We start from the raw sequence: 22,363 nt of genomic DNA on the forward strand, positions 1-22,363 counted from the left end.
AGGAAAACACATAACATGAAAATAGAGGGTGAAGATTTGCAACATGTCCATGTTGCTCTTGGAGTTACGACATATCAACACCTGGCCAATTAGATAACGTGACAAAGGGCATTGTAACACATTGATGTACAGTCATTTTCTATTCAATTCAGTTCATCTTCATTTAGATTGAAATATACTATCTAAATGTTTTCCAAGGAGTCCATAGTGGAAGATATGCAACAGTACAAATGGAAAAAGATCCAAAAATGGAGCCATATGTCCTTCCCCTCGTTCTAACGGCTCAGCGGTAAGTTGTGTAACATCATAAAATTGTCTGTCGAAATGGGCAGCAGCCTCTGCCAGGAAGACCACTATTCAGAAACAGTAAATAACTAGTCATGTGATCACAACACTCAATAACAGCATTGTGCAATATACACTGGAGTGGCCCGAGGGAAGCATCACTTTCTCTCTCTCTCTCACACCTATGTCTTATTATACTTGTGAGCAGTGGCAGAGCTCCGCCTGTTTTGAGCCCCACATTTTAAGCCCAAAAAATTAAAAATTAAAAAGTGCCAGTTTTGCATGTTATTTCAGCATTAACACGTGACACATTTCAGTTGGTAAACAATGTAAAAAAATAAATAAAAAATAAGTAATTGCGTCAATAAAGCCGTTGTTTTGCTTTCTTGAGTAAGGCAGCTTCAAAATGCAGGTGTTTCAGCCTAGCTCAGTGCTTTCTGTGGTGATAGGGAAGCAAGCGGAAAATACAGAGCGAAGGTGTTGGTAATGTTCTCTAGTTGCACCGTGATTGGCTCAGTGTTCCGTCACTCATGGGGACACCACGTCACCGCCAAGTCTACGGGTAAAGCTAAAAAATTCAAGCCCCTTGGGTGCTGCCATAGAGTTACATTGGAAGTGCCCATCCAAGAAGGCTCAAGGTCATTGGCAACAGATAAAATGACGTCAAATCACGTTACATCTACAGTAGCTTTGATTGGACGGACTGATGATGTCAACATCATACTTAAAATCTTAGCTAGCTGTCATCCTCATGAATCAAGTTGACAATCTTTTGGCAAATCCTTTTTAATCCTTGTCATATAAAGAGAAATAATGAAGAGAAATGAAATCAAACGTATTGGTGCTAATCGGTCATAAACATTACACAACAAGTTGGAAATCGCAAATTCAACAATGAGTGGTTGGGAAGGAATCCGTGGTTAACTACAAGCATTGCAAAGCAATCACTAGCCTGCTATTCAGTGGAGTGGCTGTGTGTGTTGCCCTAAGGGGATTAAGGGTCTCTTTTCCAATAAAAAAACTATAAACATTCAACATTGGCCATGCTGTCAATGAAGCATGATTTGTGCCGTGCTCAAAGCTGTATACTCAGAACTGCGAAATCTGACTTCAGGGAGTTCAAGACAACTGGGAACTCTGGAAAAATTAGCTCAGACTGGGAAAATAATTTTTGAACGGTCATCCAACTCGGAATTGAAAATCCCGAAGTTGTGCCTCTTTCTAGAGCTACGACCTGAAGATCACTGACATCATCATGATTCAACCTTGTTTTTTTACAGAGTTCCCAGTTGTCTTGAAAGCATCAAAAATCCAGAGAATGCCAGACTTTGATAACAAAATTTGCCCACGAAGGAACACCGCGCCAACTTCATGTTCAAGTGAGCACAGCACGACAAGGTGTGTCCAAAAATGTATTGTATGCTGATGCATAAATTATGTAATATGCCAGAGAGATATGTATGCTTTAGATAAGAAAAGTAATACTAAGTATATGTTGTGTGGTAAACTGTTAGTAGCTCATGTGCCTCACCCTAATAATTTGGTCTATTTTCCCCTCTTAATTTCGCCTACTGTTCTGACTTGGTGGTGCACATTAGCCTATAACCTGTTTTAGAGAAAAGTAATCAACAAATATTGTAAGAGCTTTCATTGTCTGCTTACAAGGTACAAATCTGTCGTTCTGCCCCTGAACAGGCAGTTAACCCACTGTTCCTAGGCCATCATTGAAAATAAGAATTTGTTCTTAATTGACTTGCCTAGTTAAATAAAGGTAAAATAAAAATAAAAATGATATGCCCCCTTTATTTATCCTTCGGTTCTGACTTGGTGTACAGGGAAAACACTGTAAGAACGTACCATGTTCTGAACTCTGTTGCTGTACTTTTCAAAAGTGCTGAACAAATAGTTGTATTGACTACATCCGTCCTAGCTCGATGTCTTAATCGAAATTACGGATTGCCTCTTGTCGTCCCTTTATGCCATAGTTTGTACGTCTCAATTGTCTGTAGAAACCACAATTGTTTAAGCAAGTCAACCATATCATGTTTTTTTAAAGGCAGTAAATGAGGCTGAATGAACTGTTTCGCTGCCAAACAAGGCTCCGCTGATAGCCAGGTGTAGCAGTGGTATGGTGATGGGGCTGCTGTTGGGACTCTGCTGTTGGGACAGCTTTATGTAGGCCCTAACAGTTTGTGGGCCCCATTTGTCACCGTTATAGTGCAATTAATGTATTGTTGAGTGTTGTGTAGTGGCTTTGCTGACATGCATCCCACAAATATTTATTTTTTTGCCCCACCAAGATTTACATGATAAAATCACCACTGCTTGTGAGGACTTTTGGGGACCAACAATTGATTCCCATTCAAAATCCTATTTTCCATAAACCTAAGCCTAACCATTACCCTAACCTCCAACCCAAACTCTAAACCTAACCATTACCCTAACCTTAACTCTAAACCTAACTGCTAACCCTAAACCTAGACCTAAGCCTTAAATAGCCTTTTTACATGTGAGGCCGGCAAAATGTCTTTCAATTTTAGTTGGTTTCCTATTCTTTTGAGGACTTCTGGTACTCACAAGTATAATAAAATGTGTACACACACACACACACACTCATTTCAACACCAATAACAAGATGAGTCAGTATTGAGAGTCGCTGGGCTGGAGCCCTCACACTCTGAAATAAGTGTTGAAAGAGATCAAAGCCTATGCTTGAGGGATCTCACACACTGAAGACATGGCCTACAACCCTCTGTACTAGAGGGGCCTCTGTGCCGGGGAGATCACACAGGGCAGAGACAACAAAAGAGGAGGAAATAACAAATAAGACAAAGGAAATACCAAAATGAAAAACTCATCACACAGTGAAAGGATATGGACAGGCGGAACCCCAGACAGACGGACAGACATTTCAAAGGTTGTTGCACATAAAAAGCAGTCTGCCCTTGCAGGAAACACAAACACTACCTGAATGTTAAGAACGTAGAGGAAAATGATAGATTTCAGTGTTCACAATTATTACCATTTTGAGAATAAATATGGCTTTGGAGGACGTGTTTGGCTTCTGCTTAAAATGTACATTAAACTGCCATTGAGGTTCAAGGAAATAAAAAGTTAAAATATTGTTCAAAACCCATTTGTCGCCAACCCTTCATCATGGCCATTGTAAGTTCCTCATTCCTGTTTTAATCCCCAGCCACTGTCTGCAGTCATCCTGAGCTAACAAACCTCACTCCAGCCACCTTTTGTTTTTCATTAAAACACTTTCTCTGTTGAACCATTACATTTGTATTCTGCTAGCCTAGACTCCAGCCATGATACAGTGTTGGGGGTCTGGGTACCGTGAGACTAATATTCTGATAACTTTAAAAAGGTGAACCTAAGGACGGACACACACACACACACACACACACACACACACACACACACACACACACACACACACACAGCAACTCCAATGGAGTTAGCCAGTGCATCTTGCTACAGTACTGCAGAGACCAGACACAGACAGATCTGTCAGAATGCTGCAGTGATGTGGGAAGTGCTAGAGATTGAATGAGAGACATGTCTGGGAATATGAAAGCAGGCTTATGGTTCAAGTTCAGTGCCACTGTTGGCTGACAAATAGTAAAACACATTGGCCGACTATGAGGGCCTGGTTTATTCACTCACAGACACAGACACACACACCATATCCCCTTAAAAATGATGGGATGATTCAGCCAGGGGACGTTTGTTTGGCAATGGGACACTGGTTATTGTCAATGAGGCATTGTTTACAATGTTTGCAATCAATGTGAACTACAGTCTCTGTATGACATCTCAGTTAAGGTAAACAGACCAGAGATCCCTCAGGTTCCATCTCAAATGGCACGCTATTCCCTACGTAGTGCACTACTTTTGAACAGGGGTCAAAAGTAGTGCACTGCATCAGGAATAGGGTACCGTTGGGAAACAAGCTCAGTGATTTAGAGGTAAACGTTCCATGAAAAATCTATGACGCTACCAGAAGGTCTAAAATGACTTTCCCCGCCGAGAATGACATGGTTTGACAATCAAACACACACCATGGCCACTATATTTCACCTTGAAAACAAATGTCAGGTTATATTTATGACCATGTCCCATCACATGTCAGGCTATCTATACATTGCGCTGCCTAGTTTCTCATACAGTGCATTCGGAAAGTGTTTAAGACCCCTTTCCTTTTTCCACATTTTCTAACGTTACAGTATTATTCTAGAATGGATTAAATACATGTTTTTCCTCATCAATCTACACACTATACCCCATAATGAAAAAGCGAAAACAGGTTTTTATAAAAGGTTAGCTAACGTTTTACAAATGAAAAACAGAAATACCTTATTTACATAAGAATTCAGACCCTTTGTTATGAGACTCGAAATTGAGCTTAAGTGCCTCTTGCTTCCATTGATCATAATTGAGATGTACCTACAACTTGATTGGAGTCCACCTGTGGTAAATTCAATTGTTGGACATGATTTGGAAAAGGCACAACTGTCTACATAAGGTCCCACAGTTGACAGTGCATGTCAGAGCAAAAACCATGCTATTAGGTCGAAGGAAGAGTCCGTAGAGCTCAGAGACAGGATTGTGTCGAGGCACAGATCTGGGGAAGGGTACCAAAACATTTCTGCAGCATTGAAGGTCCCCAAAAACACAGTGACCTCCATCATTCTTAAATGGAAGAAGTTTGGAACCACCAAGGCTCTTCATAGAGCTGGCCGCTCGGCCAAACTGAGCAATCGGGGTTAGAACCTCAGACTTGGGCCAAAGTTTACCTTCCAACAGGACAACGACTCTAAGCACACAGCCAAGACAACGCAGAAGTGGCTTCAGGACACGTCTCTGAATGTCCTTGAGTGGCCCAGCCAGAGCCCAGACTTTAGCCCGATCGAACATCTCTGGAGAGACCCGGAAATAGCTGTGCAGCGACGCTCCTCACCTCACAGATCTTGAGAGGATCTCCCCAAATAGACGCGTGCCAAGCTTGTAGCGTCATACCCAAGAAGACTCAAGGCTGTAATCGCTGCCAAAGGTGCTTCAACAAAGTACTGAGTAAAGGGTCTGAATATGTATGTAATTGTGATATCAGTTTTTAATTTGTAATAAATTTGCAACAATTTCTAAAAAACTGTTTTTGCTTTGTCATTAAGGGGAATTGTGTGTAGACAGATGAGGGGAAAAAAAACTTTTTTAAATCCATTTTATAAAGACTGTAAAGTAACAAAATGTGGAAAAGGTCAAGGGGTCTGAATACTTTCTGAATTCACTGTATATTACTTAAGACAGCAAACATGAGAGTGTAGTTTAAAAGTAGCCTAGTGTACACACATCCAGAATTGCATGTGCAAGGTACACAAAGTAGAGTAACGAAATAAATGCTCCAGTTGTTTAATTCGCTCATTAAAACCGCTTGGGCTCATTCATCAGTGTGTTGGTGTAAACGTTTTATTTCAAATACATGATTGTAGTCAGTGTGAAAAACAAAGCAGCCATTTATCAGCATAACAATATATTTCAAAGAACAACACATTCAGTTGACCAATACAGCATAAAAAGCGACCTTCATAACATCTCAAACTTCAAGAACAAGCACACAATGCGTTGATACAGAGACTGTATCCAGACACTCTAGCCTCGAGCGACCGATCGATGGATAGATACATAGATAGATATCCTCAGCCTCCAGTACAGCCCGTCTGGGTTGGTTTTAGCAGGGAGAAGGCCTGAGGGCAGAAAAGGCTTTAGCACTGATAGGGATCCAGGGACCCATCCCCTTAATAACAACCTCAGGATCTCCTTCTCCACAATATTATTACCACAACCACACAAAGAAGGGAGGTCAGGTTTGGCTTGATTAGCCTATAGTCTGCTGTCTGAGTGAGCAGGTAGCCCAGACTTTGTATGCACACCTCTAACCATGAACGAGCCAATTAAACTAGGCTATTAATGCACCTTATCTTGTGTTCATAGAGTTGCCTAATAAGACATTAAACGTGACATGCCAGTCCAATGGGGGCAGATGACGCTAGTTTCTACTTGACAGTAAGGCTGTTTGAGGGACATTTATGTTTTTTCTTTCAGAAATGCTTTCTTGAACACGTTAACTTTTATGTGCCTTAATTACAAACTTGTATGGGATCCGTAAATATTCATTTTGATTTGATTTTATTATGAGCCTAGTTTAGCCAATGAGAAAGCACTTAGCTACATGTGACCCACCACCTGGATTAGGTCATATGCAGCAACATTTGAAATAGTTTTTTACATTGGACAAAAGTAGAGACTCCAGGCTAGAAAATTGTATATTGTGCACTGCAGTTGAGGAACAATGAGAAAGTAATTTTGAAAAACGTGTAACCCCACTGTTGAGAAAATGGCCTGTGAATGTTTTGGTACACCTACTGGAGACCTTTTCTTTGTCTACACCCATTCAGCATTGTTCACACCCGTCTCTTTGAGGATTCACAGTGTTGTAAACAACCAAAGATTTCAAGACTAAAAGTGGTGAAAGTAGTAGCAAAAATAAACTTCTAGTCCTTGGCCTATATCCTAATCTGATTTTGGTGCAGGTCATGTTGTTCTTCACATTACCGTCTCTGGTAAACACACACTATATCAAATCAAATCTAAGTTTATTCGTCACATGCCCAGGATACAGAAGGTGTAAACAGTACAGTGAAATGGTCACTTGCAGAGTGGAGTCTTTTGTTTCGACAAGTAGCTAGCTAAACAATTAATCATAATCCCTACTCTTAATTACACGTTCAAAACAACTCGGAACTCATATGGAAAGCTGTGAAAGCCTGTTTGCAGATGAAGAGAGAGGTCCCAATGAATGTCCCAAGACTGAGACTAAAGGGTATAACCTATACCATGGATTATACAGTATGTTAGCAAATGTTGTATACAAAAATGCAGTTAAAACATCACACACAATGTGTGTGTGTTCTATAACAGGAGCAGGTCAACCCTGCTGGAGGTCTGCTGGGTGTGCAGGGTTCTGTTTCAGCCCAGCAATAACACACCTGATTCAACTTGTCAAACTTACTGTAATGAGTTGATAATCAAGTGTACTATTGCTGGTCTGGAACTGACGTCTGCTCACCCCGTAAAGAGCAAGGGTCAGTGGAGCAAGGTTGGCTACCTCTGGTATATAATTATGTTTGTTGTTCACCTGAAAGGATGCTTTAGTAATAATAACCTACTTGTATTACTCAATTATCTACTGTTGTTTAGACGGTAAAGAACTAGTGTCAATGTTGATTAATCACAAGTCACAATCCTGCAATAAATAGGGGGAGGAGTGATAACATTATCACGTATGTGCTGGCTGTTTAAACTAACTGCACATCTTTATCAGTAGAATCCTATCCTGCCTTGAATGGAAGAGTTTAGTTCTTCTCCAACGCCATCCATCCACGGTGAGCCTGTCCTGCACACTGCTACTTTTTTTTTTAAAACAAGTTTTGCCATCTGTGCTGTCCACGCCTATACTGGGAGTCTCCTATCCTCCTCAATTGTTCAAGTCACCAGCCTCCAATGGTGTTGAACCATCATAACGATATTGAAATAATCTACCTAGCATTGATTAAGGTTAAAAACTGGGTCTGTGCCACCCCATTTAAAATGTTCTGGACACGCCACTGCCTACACTGTCCTACATCTGCTGAGAATGTGTATAAGTGATTGAGAAATAACTTGTCAAGAAATTCGTTTTATTTGATGTAGGTGTAGGGTTCAGAGAGTGCTGAGGTAGATTGCTATTTCTCTGCCGACAAAAAAAAAAAACGGAAAATTGAGCCGATCACGAAGTTAAATAGCTGTGTTGTGAATGTAATGTGACATTGACGTATTCAGAAATAAACAACGACATTTAGTTGTAAGTAATCAAAGATAATAAACAAGTGTGTAATTTTACTATAGCCTGCCCTACCGCTATCTTTCATATTTGTATCTGCGCTTATAGTTTTACGCACGGATTACTGCGCTACACTGGCAGGTGCAACCTGTGCTCAGCGCTGTTGATCTCGATGCCTTAACAATAAACTTCTCCGCCACGTAAACTGTCAAATCTCAACTCACCTTGCCTTTAAGATCCAGAATAAATATAGCAGACGCCGACATCCTGATAAACGAATAACGGACAATATACTGATGTTTTGACGTTCAATATCCCTTACAACATTTTATCCACTCTCTCGCTCTGTTGTCTAAACCACGCCACGGCTCTTTTCCGGGTAGTATTTCGTCGTCAGACCTGTCGAGCAGCTTTCAACCCAACAGAGCATGCAAAACCAACCCACCGTGTGGACAGTCAGTCTGTGCGCGAGTCGCTACATCAATGAATGGGTTTACATACCACGGTATCGATTATCTTCTGTTCTACTGAGGTTATGCATAAACTACTACCAGGAGTGTTTGTCTATTGTCCTATATAAAGCATTGTTATACCTTATTATAGATCGATGCATACCTGTGTTTCAAAATAATTTGATGGCTTTTTCTACAGAAATGTGCTATTGAATTTAAAAACGTTTATTTGATCTACAAATGTATGAAAGTGGAGTGCAAGCACACCCAAAAAAAAACAAATTATGCCTGAACTCAAAAAAGCAAACTCAAAACAAATTGATTGATTATTTGATCCACTTTGTATAATAATTTTCAAACATATTTGTATTTCAAGTCCGTACAAAGTCAACCCTACTTGGAAATCCAATGAAAGACTCACATCCACAGGTACCCTATTGCAAAGCTACATTGAGTTGGCTCTGCTCTGAGAGAGATTGCTATTGTCAGTTTTGTATTCATCTGTGACTGTTTTTTTCCCTCCCAAGATGATGGAGATAGACATTGTCATGTCTTTGGCTATGCCGGATTAAGTGATATGACATGCTATTCTATAAAATAATTTCTCCATAATTAATATTACCTGATTGAGCTAATCAGTAATTAACTAGAGAGTTGGGGCACCAAAACATTATATTTATAGAGCTGTTATCTTCCGTATAAACTTAAAGACCTAGTAATATTTTACATCAATAGCCGTCAATATTAATCGTCATCTTAATTCAGTCTCATCTGAAAGTTGTACATTCTTGGTTATCTGCACGAACCCTGGCTAACAAGTTGAATCAGCAATACAAAATTGGGTTTAATTATTTATTTACTCAATACCAAACTAATCACACAGAATTACACATACACATAATTAAATCATAATTTGATTACAGATTACGTCATAAAGGAAAACGTCCCTAGCGGGAAGGAACAGATATGACAGCTTGTTACACAAAATAAAAGGGGCTAGGTTTGAGTGAAAGAGCGGGAAGACTGAGGAACAAAGGGCGAAGCTGTGCTATCGTAAATACAGTATCTTATGCATTCTAAATTACCGCCCATTTGGAAAAGGAAAATGCAATAAATATTTACTCTGAGCTGTGCTTCGGTAGGTTGGTGGTAGATGGAAGGCCGTGTTGTCCAACCGAGTCCTTTGTCCTTTGAAGAATGTCTCTGCTGGTAAAGTGGATACGTTGTAGTAACGTCGTTGTGTGGTAGATGGAATACTCTGTCTGTTCCTTCCTAACCTGAATTTGCAGCTGCTGTTGCTAACTCAACGGCTAGGAGGTATCACTTCTGTAGTGAATAAGAGTTCAAAGTTCATACCATTCGCAACCAAAGCTCATGCTGATGTTGGCTTCGTTCTGTAGTTATTATCTGAACCATTCTGACATCAGACCGCCGTCCTCACATCCTCGGAACAGGAGGTTATATTGTCGTCAAGGCTTTATATAGTAAGGGAGAGGAGGGCGTGTTTGAAAAGTTTTACAGCCCATGTCCCTTCACAGGGGCGGGCCACTGATTGTTTTATGAAAACCCAAATCTCACATTTTAGAAGCTAAAATCACATTTCATCCCATCACGAATAATTTCATATTCAAACATTTATATTGAATAACAATTCAATGTGAATCCGATAACTCTGATGTGTAGACTTTCCACTGTAGAGTTTATGTCATCTTATCATTGATGAGAATGTCTCAGATGACAACCGAACTGACATCATATTCATTAAGTACCACCGCATATGCTCAATTGGTCGGATTACCAGAATGTAGTTCATTTCCCCCCACCTTCTGATGTTCCCAGAATCTCTATGTTAACCAAGGGTTTTGCAAATGTAACATCAGTAGGGTAGAGAGAGGAAAAAGGGGGGAAGAGGTATTTATGACTATCATAAACCTACCCCCAGGCCAACGTCATGACAACATGCATATATTTAATATCAGCATTGGCCCTAATCAGTGTCCAAATTGGCTACAGTAACCTCTCTCTCTCTCTCTGTATGTATGTCTGTCTGTCTTTCTCTCTAATTTCTCTCGACCCTCTTTCTCCCCTCCCATTCCACCTCTTCTAGCCAATGGAAAATACCATGTCATCCTCCTCCTCCTCCTGCAGTTCCAGTGCCCTCTTAGCCCTCTCCCTCTCGCTGGCTTGTATGTAGTTATCCTCTATGAAGCCATCATCATCATCCTCCTCATCCTCCATGTACATCTCTCCCTGGGGGACAGCAGCAGGGTGGGTGCTCCGTGCCTGTCCCCCATGGTTGTGCATGGAGAAGCCTACCTCCAGGCTGTTGGGGTCACACTGGCTGGCTGTGTCCCCCTCGATCAGCCGGGTGTGACGGTAACTGGCCAGGTAGCGGCGGACCAGCTGGCATTTGGCCAGGACAGCGATGAGGAGGGAGAGGGAGATGGCCGTCACCAGTACTGCTACCAGGTACTGCCAGCTTTTGGAGAAACGGCTCTGACCACCATCCTCACTGCCTGTTGGGAGAAGGAAATAGCTTTTACTGCTCAAATCATTATTATTATGTTCACTGCCAAAACAGCAAAGACCACGTGAGTAAGAGTGACAACAGATAATAGATACTAAGTACATAGAAATGAATTGATATAATGAAGCAGATGTAAGTTATATAACTGAGATCCATACCATTAGTTGGTGTCATTGAGTTAGCTGGAGTTGGGCTGGGATGTTCAATGACCTCTGTTAACAGTTTCCTATGGAATGGTCTTCTAATTCCTGTCGACGTATCATCAGAGCCATGGTCAAGCTCTTGGTTCCCATTGAGATCCAGGAAGGATATAGTTTGAGCAGAAACAGACAGGGGGGCTTGCAGTATGTTGTGCCCCAGAAACAGCTTCCCTAACCTGGGTAAACCCTGCAGAGCTCCAGCCTCCATGGAGGTCAGTTGGCAACCACTGAGGTCTAGTATCTGCAGGAAGGGCAGGCTGCAGAAGTGGCCTTTTTCCAGCAGAGGGAGGTAGTTTCCTGAGAGATTTAGGTTAACCAGCTGATCCAACCTCTGTAGTTGTCTGAGGTGTTGAGGGTTAGTAAGGTTCAGGTGGTTATGAGAGAGGTCCAGTGCGGTTGCATTGTTCCATATCTCTGTTGGAATATGGGCCAGTTTCCTCCAACTGCAGTTAAATGATGCCTTGTGAAAGAGATGGACAAGATTGGTCAAGCCAACCCTTCCAATTTTGTGGTTGCTATTTTGCAAGAATCAAGAAGAGTTTTGAAAATAATAAATCAACTTCAGGATTTTCTCCCTAAAACCATTGTATGGGTGAATTGAAAGGCAATTATTAAAATGGTGATGTTAAAATTCACGAGGAAGGTCCTTCCACCAATTCAGTACCTTTTGAGAAGTGTAACTTGGTAAGAAAAAAAATTAAAGTTTGATTTCACCTAATTATAGCATTCTGTCATAAAGAGCACATGTTCAATGTCATAAAACCAGTTTTCCCATCTCAAGAGGTGACATTTTTTTTAAATGGCTCTAATAAGTGTCTATTAAGTGCCTTTGTAGGACGTCATCGTAAAAAAGAATTTGTTCTTAACTGAATCACCTAGTTAAATAAAGGTCAAATACATCAAATTTTTAAAAAAAGAGCCAAATAAACAGGGTTCACCGTAACAGGGTTGACGATTTCTTCTTAAATCAGCCATAAATCCCCTTGTTAGAGGGGGAATGGAAGCTTCTTGTGTGCAACAGGGAATTTTAAAAAAAGTGTACAATTCTTCTTTTTTTAAACATATCTAGCCTGTCTACCTATGGGTACCAGGGTTGACGTGTTATGCTTGATCCGCTCCGTTTTCCACCACAAAACACCAGAAAATGGCCAAAAAGAGTAGAACCAGCTCATTTGCTTTTAGTCTATGATTTGACTATTAGATGTTCAATGTTTCTTTAGAAATAAATATTTAAAAAGGAATAGTTTCACCATATCAAAAAACGAGAGTTCAGTTCACATAACAGGGTTGACCATAAAACGAGGGACAGACGTAAATGAATCACCAATCACATTAAATAAATAATCTTCAGACATGACTTTGTCAAAACAGCAAAATCACTAAAAGGCTCTACAATGATAATGAAACGTGGAGAAATGTTAGGATTAAGGGGGTTCAAATCTTCCTAAGGGTTGACGGAGGGACATGTCAAATTTATTCAACTAAAATAAATCTGATTTATTGAATTGTCCATGTGGTGTATATTAAAGGGCACTTTATTTAATAAAACAGGCTTTTAAAATTCAATATTAGTGCACAATGTCTACTGAAAAAAATCAAAGACCCTCATTTTGTGGAATGACCCAGGAGTCTTTGCAACTGTCTAGTACTAATGACTAAATATTGAATGTAATCACTTTAAAACAGAAGGATAAAGAAAACCATCTAATATTTAACGGATCAATTTGTGAAAAACAAATAGATTTTGCTGAAAGAAGCACAATCTTGACATATAATTCTAATGTTGATATCCTATAACGAAGTAGACGTGACTCCCAGAGGTAACACTAGTTTACTGTATGATCAACAACGGGAGAAGTGTAGCACAAACAGGAAATTCTCCATCGTGTCATCCTCATGTGACTGCTTAGAACTAAACAAAGGGAAGAACATGGGGAGAAGGACAAAGCTGTGTGTGTCTTTCTTACCGTGCCAGTATTGACAGTACACGGGCCAACAATGTGACCGTGAAGTGTGTTCCAACTAACTGTTCCCCAGAAACACAAAACCACACACAGACCGAGGCCCCAGGACCCCATGGTTCCCTACTTCCTGTAGAAATGACAAATAGAGAAACACAATACATATTAATCAGACTGAAAAGTAAGTCAGAACTAGAATTGGACTGCATTTGTGTAGCCATTATAACCTGACTTACGGGGCCTATGACCTAACTGAAATATACCTGACCAGGAAAAACTACTAGCCCTAAAAAAACACCAGAATTGGGTTGAAAAACATAAACAGTTTTTGACATGTTCAATCAAAGCTGCAACCAGTGACCTCTGTGCTCTTCTGTAAGTGAATATGTTAAATGTACATTTGTTTGCATGCGATGTTGATTCATGCTGTCATAAATGACTTATTGCACTCTGAAGATGTCTATTGGCATGTTCTCACAAAGACAACAGTCCGTCCATACCAGCTTAGTGTTTCCACCAGTTTAGTGTTGTACATTTTCCATGAAGATGTGTGTACACACTTTCTATGCACTAAAAAGTTGATTTGAAGCGTTGAGTTATATAATGAAGAGCTTTTCACACACAATAGCAATAGCTTTTGTTCTGCAGAGTGCTCTTACGTAGTTCTTCTTAGAACCATTTGTATCTTCCTCTCTCTTTATTTTTTTACCCTGCCTCTTCTGTTTTCAGAGTTTTCTTGGCACCATGGGGATTTTTCACAGAGGGGCCAGGCTGGCTGGTCGGTCTGCCATTAGGCCTCTTCCCCTCTCCTTCTCCTGCTATTCAGCTCAGCATTGTTGGCTGTAAACACCAGAGTGGGGCTCTTTTTATCTCTTCCTGTCCTCACACAGCCAAGGCATAAAAACAACACGCCAGGCCTGGGAGCTATGGAAAGCCTAGGAGCCCACAAGGGGCTGTGTGTGTAATAGTAGGGTGTGTGTATGTGTGTGTGCGTACAACTAGCGTGTGTGCATGCTTGTCTGTGTGTCTGCATCTGCATTAGCGTTTGTGACTGCATGAGTGTGCACTGTATGTTTAAGAGTAGGCTTTGAGGGCTTCCCGGGTGGCGCAGTGGTCTAAGGCGCTGCATCGCAGTGCTAGCTGTGCCACCAGAGACTCTGGGTTTGAGCACAGGCTCTGTCGCAGCCGGCCGCGACCGAGAGGTCCATGGGGCGACGCACAATTGGCCCAGCGTCGTCCGGGTTAGGGAGGGTTTGGCCGGCAGGGATATCCTTGTCTCATTGCGCACTAGCGACTCCTGTGGTGGGCTGGGCGCTGACCAGGTCGCCAGGTGTACAGTGTTTCCTCTGACACATTGGTGCGGCTGGCTTCCGGGTTGGATGTGCATTGTGTCAAGAAGCAGTGCGGCTAGGTTGGGTTGTGTTTCAGAGGACGTATGGCTCTCGACCTTCGCCTCTCCTGAGTCCGTACGGGAGTTGCAGCGATGAGACAAGACTGTAACTACTACCAAATGGATACCATGAAAATTGGGGATAAAAAAGGGGTAAAAATAAATCAATATATTAAAAAAGAGTAGGCTTTGAAAGGAGTGCCAAGGAGCTCTTTGACCACCACACTACCACACCTCCCTCTCTCTCACACACTCCCATCCCTGCAGCCCAGTGCCACCTCTTGCTGTTCTGTAATGGGTTGCCTAGGTCCTGTCCTTCTCCTCCCTCTCCTCTCTGAGTACAGAAGTCACACACAAAGCCATCCTGCATCTGATCTCCCGGTGCCACTGATCAAGTCATCCTTCCACCTTCCTCCACCTCCTCAGTCCTCATTCATGGTGCCAGATATATATTTGTGTTATTTGTTTTGCGTTTTGCGTAGGAATTAAGCGATGCCATTGTTTGTCAAGAATGAAGGACATGGTTTGATCATACAGTGATTGGAAAAACAGCTGGCAAAGAGAGAGGGAGGATGTTTATGAGGAAGATGTTTTAGGCATGCAATAGGGTGGTATTCTTAACAATAGTTATTCTTTACTTTGAAGGAGTTTCACATCTACGACTGCAACTATGTGAATTCTACTGTTTGTCCTAAACAAAGAAAGTGGTAATGGGTACAATCCTTTCTAACATTTGCTTAAAGGCCTACACACTCTGCAATGTCATCAATAGAGCCAAGCTACTACTGTAAACAAAAGCACCATGAAACTGATATATTTAGCTTTGGAGGTTAGTCAGATAGCAGAGTAATACATTTGATGGACTAATACCTCTTACCAGTGTTGTGTTCAAGACCACCTAAAGTGAGACTGATTCAAGACCAAGACTAGAGGGGGACAAGGGGTCTGAACCGAGTCAAGCCCGAGACCATAAAAATGAAAGTCCAATTCAAGACCATGATTGTAATTTTGTCAAATCACCACCATAATAACAGTTCAAAATAATAACAGTTTTTCTGTGCTCATATTTCAGACCAACAAATTGATTTTTTTGACATTCAGAATAGTGAAAAAATGCATGCTGAGGGAAAATAGAGCCACTCTACAAATGATTGCTCACCCAAACACAGTGGGGAACGGAAGGCTTTCTACGCCTTCAGAGAAGGGCTAAGGATTTATAAAATAATGATTATAATATAACTATAATGATAACTATATTACTATTTTCAATGATGTTCTAATTTAATTGCTTCAGTTTTTGTTGGAATGGAAAGGGTTAACACTGAAGAGAAAAAAAAGATCCAATCAGGATTTTTCTTTGCTGGTCTCTGGGGAGATAAATCTAGCTAGCTTAGTCAGCCATTTATCTAGGCCATCAGAACCTAGATAAAGGCATCTGCTATTCAACTGTATTAGAGCAAAATAAAATTGGCGTGCCAGTGGAAACAACCAATCACATTTTGACTTAATGAGTGGGACCGTTTTTACTAAAACTTATGGAAACATCTGCCTTCTTGAAAGCCAACAGGTCACTGTGCAACAGCTTGTAGTAGTTTTCCCACGGTCTAACTAGCTAGCTTTAGTTGTTGGCTAGTTTGCAGTGGCTGCTGCAGGTGTTATCAAAGAGGATGTTGTTACTAATTTGTTAGCTTCTCCCTTTCAAGAATAACTTTCATCAAGAAGTTAAGTTTCAAATGATCATCTGCTGAGTAGAACTGTGTTTTTTTGTTGCAGCTCTCTTGCTGTTGTTAGCTATCTCTTTGAAAATAACTCGTGTGTGAAACATTGTTCCATTTAAAGTGGAACTGACAGCATTTTAACAACATGACATCTTATTAGAATCTGTTCATACACACACCAAGGAAGATTTTTTTTTTTATCTGACAAGCGACTACTTAGATACAGTATGGTCATTTTCATAAATTCTTAGTATGTTTTGGAATTATGTATACCAAGGCATAGTGGCTGTGCATTTGGTGAAGTAATAGAAACTGCAGTAAATAAAACGGAATAAAAACATCTGTCTTGTCCAGGACCGGAGTCTACACAGACCGGTGCGCTATAGCCAATCAGGGCTACAGTGGACCTTCATACACACAAGCCATTTGCCACATGGGCCTGCCATAATTCACTTTCAACTGGACTGTGTGTTCATAGGCATGACTTTAGATCATTAGAACGCATTCGCCAAAAGCCACAAAATACACCTGAATGGATTTCTGCAAATGTATGTATTGATCAAACAACAATGAACAGGTAGTCTCTCTCTCCCTCAGTTATGCACATCAACAAGATCAACAACTAATGCTAGCCAGAGCAAGATGAGCTCAAATCTAATGAAGAAACATTAGACAAACCCTCATAAGTTTTCAGCTTGTTGGCCGTCAGAATTTCTCTGATAAATGATGGGGGAATTGTAGCATCCTTGTGTATAGCCACTGAAAAACGATATGAGGGGGAAAAAATCAGTCACTCACCCACTCATCCTCCTAGCAGCTAGCTCGCTATCTAGCTAACTTTAGGCTCCGTGTTTTTAGCTAGCTACATAAATAGATACACTAGCCTATTAGCCAAATTATGACTGACTTGTGATCATTGCCCTTGCTATTTTGATTGAATTGACATTCCCAGCGTTAGTTACATTTTGCCCCCCCCTCCCCACCCCCACCCCAGAATATTCAGTCATTGAAACTGAAACAGTGCATCCCGAATGGAGGCAGCAAACAATGTACCGGGCCAGCTGTGATTTACAACCTAAAGGCAATATATTTTTGACTACCAAAAAATGTATTAGTGCATTATAATAATCATGCATTGAAATGCATGCATCTGTTCTGCCAACAATGCCTTAGTATACTTCTTGGAACGTTAAATAAAAATACACAACTATTTTTAAAACCTCTTATAAAGTTGGTTTTGAAGCATACTGGGAATTTAATATTTTTTACTGATATTATGATTGTCTGTTTCATATCTGTTAAAGCGCTGTCAGTTACACTTGAAACTTTAGGTCACTGATTGCTTTGTGTGCTAAACATGAAATGTTTTTTGCAATGGGAAGTAATAGTTGTACATTTCGATTGGGAAATGCTTAATGGTTTTTGTTTACTTATGATTGGGACCTACTGACTGCTGATCCTTTACCATCATGCTGTGTGTGACTGCTGTCTTTCCATTGGCCCTATGCAGTGGTGTAGTGGTGCCTGGAGAAGTCGGTATGCTCTAATTTAACAAAAAAGTTCCCAATGAAAAACCCTGTCTGAAAAATCCTGTTTTCCTGGGGTTTTTTGTGAGTTTTTCTATGGGTTTTTTCATTTTCCCCCCATTTTTTTTAATATTGAAAAAAAATATACACATTTGATGGTCTAAATCCACAACAATGCTTCAACCACATTAATCTGATTGGGTGGGCCTGTAAGGGCCTGGCTTCCCAGTGGGTGGGCCCCTGTCCATCCAGGCCCATTCATGTCTATGCCCCTGATGCAAACAGCACACAATGACAATTGCACATCACAAATAGCCAACTAACCAACACTTCGGACTAAACTTTTTCAATACCTGGTTTGCATACCAATCGTTGCCTTAGTTTGTATTTGCTGGTAGATATCATACGTGGAAACGTCTTTCCTACCCTACCGGCTAGCGATTTTGTGTGCTGCTCCATGCTAAAAACAAATTGAGAGCCTTTTTTTTTCTTAACTCATGCTGCCTGCAGATGATATTCCGCTGAAACTAGGCTGTGTGTTTGGCGTGTGAATATATCTCACGTGCCTTGCGATTGTGTAGGGAACTTTGCATGATTTCTCTATCGTAATAAAAGTCGTAAACTTCCACTACCCTACTTTGAAATGGATTAAGAACTGAACAAAAGAGAGCATACTGTTTACACCTGCGTATACCCTCTACTACACCACTGGGTCTTTGTGTTTTACGAAAAGTGCACCCTCCTACATGAGTAAACTGATATTACGGTTGCTGTCCTTTCAGACTCACGAACCTGTCACACACTGAAGGCGAATATGTTTGGCACTGCGCAAACATGTCTATAATAGATATAAAGACTGTTAAGATATTCATGTTTCATATTTGGCCTGTCGAAGCGGTTTTATGCGCTGACTGAATGGAACATGATAATTAGGATTTTTTTTTTACTCCGCTGGTCTCGGGAAGAAATGACGAATCCTCACTGTCCGAGTACACCGAGACAAGACCGAGACGCTCAATATGTAGTCTCGAGGACGGGATCGAGTACTACAACACTGCTTCTTACCTTTTTTAGCGCTCTACTTCTCCATTGTAATGTAACTGGATCTCACCACAACATCCTGCCTGAATGAACAATGGTTTACATTATTATCAACACCCTGGCTGAAAAGTCAGCGGCTGTCAAAGGTTTAGCCTTATTTTGTGTGGGCATGACTGACTGGTAGAGCAGCATTGGCTTGCAATATGATATCTCACTCAGAAATGGACCCATGCGTCTATGTATTTATTTCTCTCTCTCTCATGAATCTACTTTCATTTTAATATATATTGCCATATTCATCCAAATGTAATTAGTGATATACAGTATACTAGTTGAGATTGTTCAAAAGGTTCTTTCCATTTGGTTATTATACTAGTAAGTTGTCATAGTAGTATATAGCAAGATACTGTAATTAGTGAATGCACTAAAATATCAACAGGTGGACCAGGGAAGTCATATGACCTCAGTGTTGACAAATGTAAACAAGGTAACAGCCCAAAAGGGAAAGGCTTTGAGAAAGTCCACTCGTTAGAAGTGTCCTACCTGGTCAGCCTGGTCAATATGTACCTGAAACTCAGGTGCGGAAATGACCCTCTTCCTTATAGCTCACATTGAAGCAGCATTGTCACTGAACATTTGTTTTCACCTTTGCTATAAAATGGAGTCTGAAAGGGGTGCGTTCACCTCAATCATGTTGCGAAGGACAAGTCAATGAGTAACTTTGTAACTACATAGGTGCACTCGCCTCCTACTTTCACTAGACCTGGCCTCAGTCAATATTGCCATGCAGTAAAGGAAGGTGGTTGCTTTGAAATGACATGCTTTGTCCTGCATGTCCTACTGTTTACACACAATAGCAGTCTGTTCTACAGATAACACTTTCCAGTCATCTGAGTTCACAGCTGAGAACCCATGTTATTTACACATCAATACAAATTCATATTTACACATTACATAGGCCTACTTATCAAAACACGGTCTATCCACAGTCAGGGTATGATATAGCACAGACAATACTGTACATTTAAAACCAGTTATTAAATGTAACTAAATGTGATCTATGTAACCCCAAAATAAATGATTTATCACGAGAGGCCCATAAAAAAATAACTAGTAATTGAGCATACTCCAAGAAAGGTTCAAATCTAAACTTTCTGGTAAAAAAAAGTTAGGAATTCCTGAGGTGTAGTCCCTTTTGAGGACACAAGCTCAAATGCACAGTACAAATATGAAAAATATTTTATATTGTATTTCCTATTGAACAAAACTGTCAAATCAAATTATAAAACCACTAACTATAAGATTTCACCTTCCTTATAACTGTCAAATACATATTTGTATGTTTAGTGTTGTGCATATTTTCTAAAGGTCTCTCTTGATCAAAACGTCTGCCTCCATCGCTGTGAACTAATCACATAGCTCTAGCTTGGCTTCCTGAACTCGTTAGGAACTCACCTTTCATCTCATAATAATCTTGTCCGTCTATGACAAACAGCAAGTGTTTCCTTTCTTTAAAATCTATTCATTATTTTTAGATTAATGGCTATATATCGATATATATTCGATATATCGAATGTGCTACCGTGATGAAACCGCTCTCTCCTGCTGCACTACAATGTAACGATTGTAGGATTCAGCCAGGAGTCTGTGTCCGTGTGAACAAGGGCTATTGCTCAATGCAAGCCATTTCGATCGATGGAATACACAGATCGATTTATAAGCTAAAATATCGGTCGGGACTAGAACCACACAGGTCCCCTTTACGTCCCCTTTACATTTTATTAATAAATGGCAAATTGGATACCCCACAGACACACCTTGCTTTGATCTCATAAAACCACCTCATCTCTGAATGTCTTGAGGTGAGAGAGGGGAACCGAAAATATATGTGTGAAGCGTTTTTTGTGTTTAGTTAAGAGGTTTCAGCCTTGAGGGAGAGAGCAGGCCTTCTGCAGCCCTGGAAGGAAAAGAGGGGTGACTCTGGAAACAATAGGGCCACATCCCAGCTTGCTCCAAACCTGCAGCATGCATTCCACGCCTCAGAACCTCTGTGTGCTTCTAGCAAGTTTCTAAGCGGCCTCAGTTGGTTTTAGGGCAGGCAGACGGGCAGGATAGTAGGGTCATATTTATTGGGAGGGTTTCAGATTGAGGAAATGTACGGCTTTCCTACACACAAAATGTACGCCATTCCTACACACGCCTGTCCTATAACCTCAGTATTTGCTATTCAGACTTACCTTATTCAGTCCTGTAATGCGCTCTACAGATGTGCCTACCTTCAGGGGAGGACTGGGACACTAATTAGTTCCTGGCATTTTGATCACACCAGCCCACATCAATACATGCACCCCCATCCCCCTACCACCCACCCAGCTGGCAACCAACCATACACACACACACCCCATCCCCACATGTACACCCTACAACTGACCCGACACACCCTACTTAGACAAAGGCAGTAGTGCTGACACAACATTGGCAGTACAGTACAGCGTTTCTCAACTATTTCTGTACCAGTGACTGACGAGACATGGTCCTCCTCCTCTTTTTTGAACCAGCTCATGTTAAAAGCAAATACAATATGTATTTGCTGGAGATAAAACTGACCACTATAACCTTGCCTCTGCTCTAGCCATTTTGTTTTCCTCCATGTTGTGGTGTCTATCTGTCTCAGCATCTTCTCTGCTGTCACTCTGTTCTTCTTCTTTTGTTGTCTGTCTGTCTGTCGGTTTAAGACTTATACAGTTGAAATTGGAAGTTTACATACACCTTAGCCAAATACATTTAAACTGAGTTTTTCACAATTCCTGACATTTAATCCTTGTAAAAATGCCCTATCTTAGGTCCTTCTTAACACCTTTGAGCCAGTCAGTTGTGTTGTGACAAGGTACACAAGATAGCCCTATTTGGTAAAAGACCAAGTCCATATTATAGCAAGAACAGCTCAAATAAGCAGAGAGAAACGACAGTTCATCATTACTTTAAGACATGAACGTCAGTCAATCCGGAAAATGTCAATAACTTTGAAAGTTTCTTCAAGTGCAGTCGCAGAAACCATCAAGCGCTATTATGAAACTGACTCTCATGAGGACTGCCACAGGAAAGGAAGACCCAGAGTTACCTCTGCTGCAGAGGATGAGTTCATTAGAGTTACCAACCTCAGAAATTGCAGCCCAAATAAATGCTTCACAGGATTCAAGTAACAGACACATCTCAACATCAACTGTTCAGAGGAGACTGTGAATCAGACCTTCATGGTCTTGCTGCAAAGAAACCATTACTAAATGACACCAATAAAAAGAACAGACTTGCTTGGGGCAGGAAACATGAGCAATGGCCACCGGTGTAAATCTGTCATTTGGTCTGATGAGTCCAAAT

At 40.8% G+C, this 22,363-nt stretch overlaps 2 protein-coding genes across 5 annotated transcripts in view; both read right to left on the reverse strand.

Annotated features, from left to right (window-relative positions):
* The window catches only part of LOC139406812 (AP-1 complex subunit mu-1-like), a 34,935-nt gene extending 26,388 nt beyond the window's left edge, over positions 1 to 8,547 (reverse strand). The window contains exon 1 of the mRNA XM_071149862.1: positions 8,395 to 8,547. Coding sequence (XP_071005963.1) covers positions 8,395 to 8,436 — 42 coding nt within the window. The 5' untranslated portion in view covers positions 8,437 to 8,547. The remainder of the gene's footprint in view (positions 1 to 8,394) is intronic.
* Positions 8,548 to 8,824: 277 nt separating this feature from the next.
* Positions 8,825 to 19,695, reverse strand: LOC139406813 (leucine-rich repeat-containing protein 19-like). Of its 4 annotated transcripts, none has more exons than XM_071149864.1 (5): positions 19,529 to 19,652; positions 19,010 to 19,068; positions 13,317 to 13,440; positions 11,308 to 11,809; positions 8,827 to 11,138 (listed from the first exon to the last, which is right to left on the reverse strand). In XM_071149864.1, the coding sequence occupies exons 3-5, from the start codon at positions 13,425 to 13,427 to the stop codon at positions 10,726 to 10,728; spliced, it is 1,026 nt and encodes a 341-aa protein (XP_071005965.1). In that variant the 5' UTR covers positions 13,428 to 13,440; positions 19,010 to 19,068; positions 19,529 to 19,652; the 3' UTR covers positions 8,827 to 10,725. The 4 variants fall into 4 exon arrangements, with proteins under 4 accessions (XP_071005967.1, XP_071005965.1, XP_071005964.1 ...); XM_071149867.1 differs by having other exon boundaries at positions 9,461 to 11,138; positions 19,553 to 19,695; XM_071149866.1 differs by lacking the exon at positions 19,010 to 19,068 and having other exon boundaries at positions 8,825 to 11,138; positions 19,553 to 19,659.
* Positions 19,696 to 22,363: the final 2,668 nt, after the last annotated feature.

The sequence above is a fragment of the Oncorhynchus clarkii genome, chromosome 4 (assembly GCF_045791955.1).
Source record: "Oncorhynchus clarkii lewisi isolate Uvic-CL-2024 chromosome 4, UVic_Ocla_1.0, whole genome shotgun sequence".
Classification (NCBI taxonomy): domain Eukaryota; kingdom Metazoa; phylum Chordata; class Actinopteri; order Salmoniformes; family Salmonidae; genus Oncorhynchus; species Oncorhynchus clarkii.

What these genes read in the sequence shown, in the direction of transcription:
- LOC139406813 (XM_071149866.1), bottom strand. Translation starts at nt 13,427, where the DNA reads ATGGGGTCCTGGGGCCTCGGTCTGTGTGTGGTTTTGTGTTTCTGGGGA. An exon ending in GTACTGTCAATACTGGCACG is followed by an intron (nt 11,810 to 13,316) that starts GTAAGAAAGACA and finishes CTCTTTCACAAG; the next exon opens with GCATCATTTAACTGCAGTTG. An exon ending in CTCAATGACACCAACTAATG is followed by an intron (nt 11,139 to 11,307) that starts GTATGGATCTCA and finishes TTCTCCCAACAG; the next exon opens with GCAGTGAGGATGGTGGTCAG.